Genomic DNA, 10,167 nt, shown 5'->3' with positions numbered 1-10,167 from the left:
AATTGGAGCTTCTGCTGGAGGCCTTCATTCTGTTCACAGCACAAGGCTATGTTTACATGTTCATCTAGTGCAGACCAGGGGGAATCATCTCTTCATATCCAGTCAGGTAATTTGCCAACACCTAGACAACATCTTAACAAGAATGTCACTGTGTACTGAGGATCTCCTCATGTTTCCATCGCCTCTAAGTCTTTGTTGGAAGAGGCTATGTGGGACCCAGCCGAGGGTTCAGTCTCCAGGAGAGCGAGATCCAACTCAGGCAGTGGAACCCGCCAAAACTGGAAGGTATTGAATGGAGAGAGGTCCTCATCTGTGTGCATAACCTAGTGGGATACAAACAGAGCTGGATTTCAAAAGTGTTTACTACAGTACAGTACAGCAACAACCTGCACCAAGATGAGTGAGAAAATGCTAATGACTATTACTTGCAAATTCTAATCTGATACTGACTCCGAATGACATTACAAAATTTGTTGTTAGTAATGCAAGCCATTACACATTTTAGATAATATAATCAGTCTACTTTTATATTTCTTTGTTTATCACATTGATTTAATTAGGATAATATTATACCATATTGATACAAAGATTAAGAAAATATATTCCAATTATTGTCATTAACAACATTAAGTGTTTAAACATTATATTATATTAATGTTTCCCAAACTGGGTTTTGTGAGTTTAATGAAATGCTAATAATTAAATCAATCATAAATTGTTAAATTTAATCATTTTTAAATCGAAAAAAAGTGTGTACTAAAATTAAAATGTTTACCTGCATGTCATGTGACCATGAACCAACAGAGAACCATGAAGATGCAAATGTGATATTATGAACATTTTTATTTTAAAACCTCATGGGTACCTTAAGTAACTATATTACCAGAATCTGTATATTTTAATGTGTTTTAAAGACAAAAACCTTCCAAAGACATAGAAATATATGGTTAAATAACCTACTGAGTGATAATTCAAATAAAAAAGTAACTTGCTCATCTGTTAACTAAGTCAAATGCTGCAGACTTTCTGAGTGTATAAGCAGTAGGCTATTTTTGAGATTTTAAAAGATGAAAATTATGAATTAGGGAGAATCAATATTAACTTATTTCTATTGTGTAAAAAATATGTAATGAAGCAATCCAAAAAAGTAACTGTATTCTAAAATGTAATTTAATATAATTACAAGTACTTCATTTTTGGAATCTGATCATCCAGATTACGTGTAATCGGTTACTACACAGCTCTACTTTAAGTTTCATAGTCTTTATAAAATTAATAATAATGTTTATACGAAAGAGAAAAAAAACAGTCTGGCCAGACAGAATAAATAAACAGAAATAAAACAATAGACAGATATGCATATTAAATTAATGTGTATAATGTGTACATATTGGTCATGTACTGCCACCTTGTGTTCATCTGGAAGCATTTGCACATTGTTCCACCGAACACCACGCAGGCCACACACAAAAAAACACGAGGGTTTTCGCTCAGGTGCTTGAAACTTTACCTTGTCTCCTGCAGTACTGTTAGTTCTTTCGTCTGTCTGTTTATTTGATTGCGTCTGAAGCGCGCGAGATGACCGCCGCGTGACAGGTCTCCCAGCACCATCCTCGAATGTTCTAGACTTGCACGTGCTCCTGCCTTCCAGCGATGAATTAACCCCGTTTGCAGCCTGCTTTCTCGGTAGGTTATCTGTATCCAGTGAATCTTCGAGATAGCTCGGTCTTTTCCTGCAGCGTGGTCCAGCCAGCGTTAATAACGAGGATGATATTGCGTTTTGGGTCAGGTTCACGCCTCCTACCTGTTTGTCGTTGTCGGACAGAGAACGAAAGCATCTTTTATGAGGGATTTCGGAATTCAAAATGTTTTCTGCTCCCCGTTTGGTCATGTGTGCGACCAACAAAACTCAGCTTCTACAAAAAAGCGGCAATACTTTTTTTTTAAGTACGCAGAGGTTGAGTTTCTCGACTGTTTAAATTACGACAGTTGAAACTGAATACAGCGCCCTCTGTGGCCAGAAAGGTCAAACAACAACAACGTTTGTTGGGATAAGCGTCATAATTTATTCACTACCTTCCAAACAATTATTGTGGATTTTGTGGGGTGGATAATAAATAGATTCAAATGCTTAAAAACAAACAGTCATGATTGATTGTAAAAGTTTTATTACACTATATATACAAGGTCATGAAAAATCTGTTAAGTTTAAAACAACTTTATTTTAACTAGTACAATTGTGATGGTCAACATATTTCCTAGGGGACACTGGATTATTTGTGCAAGATCCAGAGCAGACTGTGAATATGATTTTGATCATAAAGCCTGATAATGTAAACAATTGCAAGAAAACACTGAAATGTACGTGTGGAGTGACAAGTGGCAATTATTCAGTTGTGAAGCAAGCAGCACCCAAAACCTGAGGAATATGAATGCAAAGTGAAGCACCAAAACACAACATACATTTTAGGTAAATATCCGAGACAATTCAACATACAATAAAGCTCCAGATTTCTCGTATTACCAGGAATGTACTATAACGCTGGCATTCATGATTAAAAACATCAGTTTATTATTTTGGGCCTTTGTCTGTGAATTTGTCCAGATCTTCACCCTTCTAAATGTCATGTTGACATTTTTGTCTGTAAAGAATCCTCAATCTGGCCATGTTTAGGTGTCTGAACTCCATTGATCAACTGTTCTGAAGGTTTCCGTACGATAAAAAACACACAGTCATAAAGATACTTGAGCATGGAGCGATCATTCTCTGTGTACGTGCTGGGAACAGATTCTCTCTCCAACTGTTGAAAAAAATACAGTAATATGATTTATAATAATTTATTCTGATTAAAAATAAAAAATAAAAAAAATTGAGCCATTTACCTCCAGGACAAATCCATATTTTAAAATAACAGCCTTTATTTCCTCATAGCTCAGCTCAATGGACAATTCATTGGCCATATTCTCATAGTGGTAAAGAAGTGGACCTTTGAAAACAAATACGAAAAGCTTTCAACCCCATGTGTGTTTTCAGGCTTTCATTTGTAGGTAACATTTGACTGAAAATGCTTATGTAGAATCTGTGACTGACCCAAGTTCATCCAGACACCGCCAGGTTTTAGAATATTCCAGATGGTTTCAATGTAATCAAGCACATTGTGGGCAGTGTCAATGAAGAAACAAGTAGCAACACAATCCCACAGTTCTGTATGGAGGATAAAACTCGAAATGTTATTGTATGGTAATGCTATTTAAGTGCAAATCATAATTATGTTCATGTTTACTCACATAAACACAAAAACTCACCAGGGTCACTATATATTTCCTGGAAGTCTCCAGCGACCATAGAGAAGTCTGAGTCTGCTGGGAGACTCTGTGGATTGACATCGGGAAAGGACACAGGTCTTGTTTGATCGGAAGACATTTTGTTATTACTGAACTGGTGAATCCAGGGATACAGTGTCAGCGCATTTTCCTTATCACACCTGAGAGACAAAATATTAGTTAATGTCTTCATAAATACAAATGCAATAAACATTACGACTTCATAATTCAAATTTGTTGTCAGCATCATGTGCTTTATCCCGATAGAATGTGGTTTACCTGTTCAGAACAAAATGAGAGGAGAAGAGCATGAAGAAACTCCACTCGTTGCCTTGGCACGAATAGCCCAGGTTAGCGATTTCCCATGCAAGCCGCCCCAGACCTGCCCCCGGCACTAACACTTTGACCTGAGACACGTCACTGAAGAGAGAAATATTACAAGAATCACACATTTAGTAATAATATATAACATATACACTTATTTGAAATTGATTGACATTATAAATATCTTTACCGTCACTTTTGATGACACAATTTAATGTGTCCTTGTTGAAAATGTAAGAAAAAAAAACTATCCACTGATCTATAATAGAGAAATGGATTGCTCATTACATAAAAAGTGAAGCTATTGCACCATCAAATTGCTAGTATTCCCATATATTCTATAAAACTCATAGGAATTTGGCCAATTAAAATGAGAAAACATTACCTAACGAGTCTAGCTGCCTAGACAAAGTCAAACGTCCTAAGCATGTAAATGGCTATTTGTTTAAAAGTCATTTATATAGTGAGTATCACAGTTGCCAAAAAAAAGGTGTCATCAACACTGATAATAAGACATGTTTTTCTAGCACCAGATCAACAAATTAAATTGATTTTTGAAAGACTGTGTGGCAATAAAGAAAATTCAGCTTTGACATCATGTGTATAAACCACATTTGATATATATATGTAATTAGAAAATAGATGTTGTTGTTGTTGTTTTTTTACATCAAAATATTATTTAAAAATATAAAAATTACACTGTATTTGAGCAAAAGAGATAAACAGAGAAGAAGAAAAAACACTTTCCAAACCCAAACTTGTAAATGATAATGAACAGATATTCTATACATGTATCTTACATTTAGCCATCGTAGTTAAAGCCATGTACCGATGAGAAGAATTTCACAGATTGTTTATCATATTTACCACTGGTCAGGAGGAAATAATCTCTGGATCTCCTCTACAATAGGTTTATAGCAGCTGTCCCTTTCCGCTTTTCCTGCTTCACTCCAGTCACGGACAAACTGCTTTAAGGTTGACTTCAGCTTGTCCATGTCAAAAGTCGAGGAAGGCCGCACTTTCCTTGGGTCACCCTTTAAAATGCAAGGAAACCATTATGGGCTAACTACAACTAACCAAAAAAAAAAAAAAAAATCACACTTCTGTCATCACAACAACCAAATAAGAAATATGACATTATTAATTGTAAGACCTACAGCCACTGATTGCCACCTACATCCTGTCCATATTCCATGTTCTCAAACATATGGAGGCAGTTGTGCACTATAGCCTGCAGCACCTCTTGGTTTCGGTCGATACAGTAGCGGATCTTAGTCAGATTGGGAATGAAGTTTGTCAGAAGTTGCTGGTGGTGATCTGGAAGGCATCGGAACTGCCGCTCGGCTCGATTCACTCGTTCATGAACATGAATTCTGAACACATGGAAGACAAAACAACATGAGGAGGGAGGGAGAGCCAGAGAGTATGGATAATATGGATAATTTATAAGCAGAGGGGTCGATAAACAGAATTCCATAAGGATATATTACATTTTAAATATTAAAACTAAAAAAGAACAGTTGCTCAGCTTGTGTTGGTGTGGAGCAGATGGGTCTTTGATGCTGCAGCAATCAAGTGTTTACCTGTAGTATTTAAACGCGTTGATGACATTCCAGAAATGTTGTCTCTCTAATCTCGCATTTTCCTCGGGGGAACATTTATTCCTCTCCCGATAGTTGTAAAATACCTCCGGTTTAGACGCTGCTACTGTTTCATTCGTGCTATCAGCCATCGCCGTACGCTGCAGGCGTAAGTAATCGACAGATCAACAAACAGAATACAGGGAAGATAGCAGAACCCGCATAGTCGATTCTTGGGTTCATTGCGGTTTCTAGACACGTGTCAAATCCAAATCGAAAAGATATTTGTTTATAAAGTATCTGTGTTTAAATAAAGGAAGACTAAACAAAAACAGCACAAAGGATGCCCTACAACTCAAGTAGCAATTCGTTAAAACGAATACATTTCTGTCAGACGGTTAAATATGTTTGTAGGCTGTTATGTGCAGGGCTCTCAAGTCTCACGCATTGGGCGTGAGACTCACGCATTTCAACCCGTTCACACGCTCACACGCCACACCTTGTATTTCTCACGCACAGAGACATTACGAGGATAACGCCCACCAAGTTGCGGCGCTATTTTTGTAAACAGTGAAACAGGTAACGTAGAGGAATCAAGTGAGTTCCCCGAAGGCCCTGACACGCACCAGCTAAACGAATAAAAAAAATATAGCTACCGATCAACCAATCAGAAAATAGCATTGCTGTATCCGGGTAAGATTTTTACAGGCTCGTGTGCAACACAGATCCAGACGCTCGCTGAAGTAGGTAACGTTACGGTTACAGACTTGTCAAGACAATGACACAGATTTTCACTATATGTTTTTTTTTATCAATATATTAATTTAACATTTTTTAAAAACAGTCTAAGATATGTTTTGGTCTGATGGTTATTATGACCCCGACACGCACGCAATTTTGGCCATTATACGTGGTCGGCCGTAGCTTTTGTGCCTATTATTAGCCCACTATTATTTTTTTATTGCCAAATTAACACGTTGAAGAGGATGCGGGGCTACTCTGATAGTTTTATATAAGAGACTTCTATAATAGGCCTATTCAAAATACTTGTATGGCAGTATCCATAATAGTTTGAATTATTTTTTGTTTTTTCTTTCCTTTTATTTTTACTGCACCTCATCCTGGTCCCCATTTTGAAAACGTTTTGCCTAGGCTATTTCATTATATTTTATCCAATGTATAATATTGATTATTGCATTCGTCTATTTCAAAGATGTCAGGGAAGAGGCAAAGGATCAATCTTTCATGCTTTGTTCTAAAAGATCTGGGCCCATATTCATAAAGAATCTTAATGCAAAAAGTAGTTCCTAGTGACAAAATTCTAAGAAAATTCTTAGAAATATGGGCGTTTACTTTTAAAATTAAAGAAAAAAATCCTAGTTAAGAAAAAAGTAATTCAGAAAGCATCTTATCCCTTAAAAGAGGTCTTAAGGTAAAATTTGTTATGAGCACAGACGAGGACTTTTAAGAGGCTTAAGAGTTTCTTTAGCAGAGGAGAAAATGGCAGAAAGATGAAGAGGCAGAAGAAATGTGTTGCAGACAATGGATGACAATGAGTTAATAAGACGGTATAGATTATATATAATTTAATATAATATAATTTAATATATAAATTAAAGTAATCACTACATTACGATATTTGGCAACTGGGAACATGCAACAATGCAATAGTGATGATTTGAGTCTGTCACAACCTTCTGTAAGCAGAGTGATCACACAAACAATTACAGCACTTTCAGAACATCTTATTGTGTTCGCAGTTCATTTCGTTTCCACTGGACATTCCCACCTTACAGGCTCAAAAAACTGCATTTATGAATATAGCAGGCTTATAGGTGCGCACAAGCAGGGAATGAACCGTTAATAGTTTGTGCTATACGCTCCCATGTCTGCTTCTTGCCCTTGCTGTGTCTGAATTTTCCTTTAAGAATGTCCTGGTGTTCATCCACTAACTGGGGTAACAGTAAACACTGTTCCTCTGTCCAGTTTGGCTTTCTCGCCCTTCTTGGCTTTGATTCCATGTTTGATACATTAGAACCAACATTCAAACCGCCACTTAAATAGGACAGCAATCACTGTAATTAGAAAGAGTCGAGCAATTTTTATCATTCTAACCAATCAAATATCTTATAGGAAATTAAAAGCATGGTAAATAAAAAAATAGAATTCATATACACACATATAATGTGTGTGTGTGTGTGTGTGTGTGTGTGTGTGTGTGTGTGTGTGAGAGAGAGAGAGAGAGAGAACGGTCAAATAGGAAAAATTACGCATGTAAATTCAAAGTGAGAATTAGAATAGACCCTATACTTAAAATCACTCTTTTTTTCCTTCTTGGACTACCAACCAATCACAGTCTTCAAAAGATTGTGTCATACATAGCAACGGGGTCAACCCCGCCTCCTCACTAAGATGAACGTTTTTGTCTTTTCCTTAGTCAGAGTTGCTCTCAGATCGGTCCCGAATTGCTTTAAAGCTAAGACTCCTATGTAAAAGTTTTTAAGCTAAATTAAGAGTTTTCTGAGAGGACTTTCTTAAAATCATTATGAATGCGGGCCCAGCTCCCTAAAAAGGTGGCTAGGTCAGAGGAGGAGGCTGTGGAGAATACAGTAGGGGAGGGAGTGCCAGTAGAGGATGGGTGCATGGAAGAGACTGTGGAGGACCATAGAGGAAACAGTGGAGAAGCCACTGGAAACAGGGAAAAAGAGAGGGTTATGTAGAGCAGCCACCTGTAGGTGTTCCTTTAAGAAGGAGTGGTCAACACGATGGCCATTCATCACAATGGGAACCACCAGCTCTTTTTACTGGTGCTTAGTCTGCAGACAAGAGAACTCCTGTGTCCATCAAGGTGTGAGGGACATAAGCAGGGAGGCTTTCTAAAATAGCTGCATTAGTGTTAGTGCTCGCTCATTCAAATACCTATGCTGAGAGGGTTTTCTCCATGGTGGGATTAAACAAGACCAAAACCAGGAACAGCTTAGCACTTGATGGAACTGTGAAAAATGGCTGGCCTGGAACCACAGTGCTTCAAATGGGAGCCACCAACCCCTGGCCTCAAAACCAGCTACCAACACCTACAATAAACAACACTGACCATTTTCTCTCTCTCTCTCTCACACACACACACACACACACACACACACACACACACACACACACAAATAAATGCTGAATTAAATAAATATTATTTTATTTGTAAGAATATGTGTCATTTATGAGATCAGACACCCGTCCCCATCAAACCCCTGCCGCCATCGCGACCGCGGGCAAAATCTCACTCTGAACTCAGTTCAAAACTTGAGAGCCCTGTATGTGAATAGACTAAATAAGCCTAACGTTACCTAAGTGATTTTTGTCTTCAGTCATCTTCACCATTTTGGTCACAAAATGCCTAAGATATTGTTGAGTTAGCTCTAAATAAACGTAAATCTTTCTTTCTTTCTTTTTTGGGTTTAGTAAAATTGTAATTAATACAATTCCAATTATAGTAGCTATGTATTTTCCTTTCAGTAGCCTACTGTCAAGACTACTACCCCATATCTGTGGATATGCCACTGTCAGTGGGACGATAAAACTGGAAATATATAGGTATAATCATCTTGGTTTTGATGGAGACTGACACTTACATGAGACTGGATTTAGAGGAAAAAAATATATATCCCAGAAATATAGGAGGCACACAACAATGCAGACAATTGGAGTAATAAAACAGATCTGCTTTAACATTTTCTAAAATTAATCACAGATGACAACTTCATTGTCTTTCTACACAAATATTGGGAGCATGGCAGAACTTTAACAGAAAATATATACTCCATCATATTGAATCTTTTTTTAGTTTCACTGGATTATTTGGAAATACTAATCACTGTGTATTTCACATAATACACAAATTACAGAACCACAATGCAATCAGTATGAGAGAACTATATAAATGTATCTTCATGTTGCTAATATCACTATAGATACTTAAGTCTTTGCTTTGTCATTATAACATTAATGCACTTAGATAGCATGCACTAAGTAGGAAAATTCATGAAAGTTATACTTTTTAGTTCCTCGCAAAAGAACTCCTCTCCAGTGGTGTGACTTGCAACAGGTTTCTACGCAGCAATAGTGAATATTACCTGGAGGAAAAATGGACAGGAGCACCATGAACATGCGGAGACAAGAGAAACTTTAAAAAGATGGATGAAACCTTCCAGAAGCGCAATAGTTTCAGAGTGAAGAAAGAAGAGTGGAAGAGGAACTGTTGCACCACACAAGAGTTTGAAAAAAGACATTTAGAACATTCTAAGTGTAATAGACCATACTCAACATTTTCTTTCCAAACAATGTAGGTCTAAAAATCAGCCACAGTACTTATGACATATCTTTCTACAGAGTTTCTCCTTGTGATAATAAAAAAATATTAGTAAAGTAATAATTTTGTAAATTTATAAGATCAAACTCAGATCAGATTAAGGGTTTAGCTGGTCATAACGCGTTTTCAACTGAGCATGTTTTATTTGCATGGCCATTTAAATGCAACAAATTAAAAAAGAAGGGAAAGAACGTCAGATTATATATACAGTATATGGTATTTTGTTCTGAGCGGATGTGGTAGAATGGAATTAATGATCGAGTTAACAGTATACTAATTACTAAGTGATGAGAGCAAGATGAGATCCTCTACCCAGGGCTCAGGACAAAATTATGATGGGTTGTAAAACGTGTTCAGATATGAATTTATCAGAAATATGATAAACAAAATATACTCTTTTTAAATAATAATACACAATCTCTACAAGAATTCTTACATGCCAAAAAGCTGCATTTAAATCTTTCCTTTGTTTCTACAAGGTGCATAAAAAGGAAACCACAGAAACAGCCAGTTGAATATACCTCTTGTTAAAGAGGATGTGAGACTTCGTCCCCTGTCAGCTATTTCCGATCATCG

The 10,167-nt window shown here is 36.9% G+C and overlaps 1 protein-coding gene across 1 annotated transcript; it reads right to left on the bottom strand.

Annotated features, from left to right (window-relative positions):
* Positions 1-2,102: 2,102 nt before the first annotated feature.
* On the bottom strand, positions 2,103-5,380 carry carnmt1 (carnosine N-methyltransferase 1). The gene is made up of 8 exons (XM_026212595.1): positions 5,232-5,380; positions 4,826-5,021; positions 4,516-4,682; positions 3,604-3,744; positions 3,307-3,485; positions 3,092-3,205; positions 2,884-2,987; positions 2,103-2,801 (listed from the first exon to the last, which is right to left on the bottom strand). Exons 1-8 carry the CDS (start codon positions 5,378-5,380, stop codon positions 2,625-2,627), a joined length of 1,227 nt encoding a protein of 408 aa, XP_026068380.1. The 3' UTR covers positions 2,103-2,624.
* Between the last annotated feature and the right edge of the window lie 4,787 nt (positions 5,381-10,167).

This window comes from Carassius auratus, chromosome 30 (assembly GCF_003368295.1).
Source record: "Carassius auratus strain Wakin chromosome 30, ASM336829v1, whole genome shotgun sequence".
Taxonomy (NCBI): domain Eukaryota; kingdom Metazoa; phylum Chordata; class Actinopteri; order Cypriniformes; family Cyprinidae; genus Carassius; species Carassius auratus.
The sequence above is the reverse complement of the archived record's forward strand: the minus strand, read 5'-3'. Positions and strand labels throughout refer to the sequence as shown.

Excerpts from the sequence above, each read along its gene's own strand:
- carnmt1 (XM_026212595.1), bottom strand. The coding sequence starts at position 5,380 with ATGGCTGATAGCACGAATGAAACAGTAGCAGCGTCTAAACCGGAGGTA. Across the intron at positions 3,486-3,603 it reads TCTCATTTTGTTCTGAACAG|GTGTGATAAGGAAAATGCGC; the intron begins GTAAACCACATT and ends TTTGTCTCTCAG. Across the intron at positions 2,802-2,883 it reads AATATGGATTTGTCCTGGAG|TTGGAGAGAGAATCTGTTCC; the intron begins GTAAATGGCTCA and ends TTTTTTCAACAG.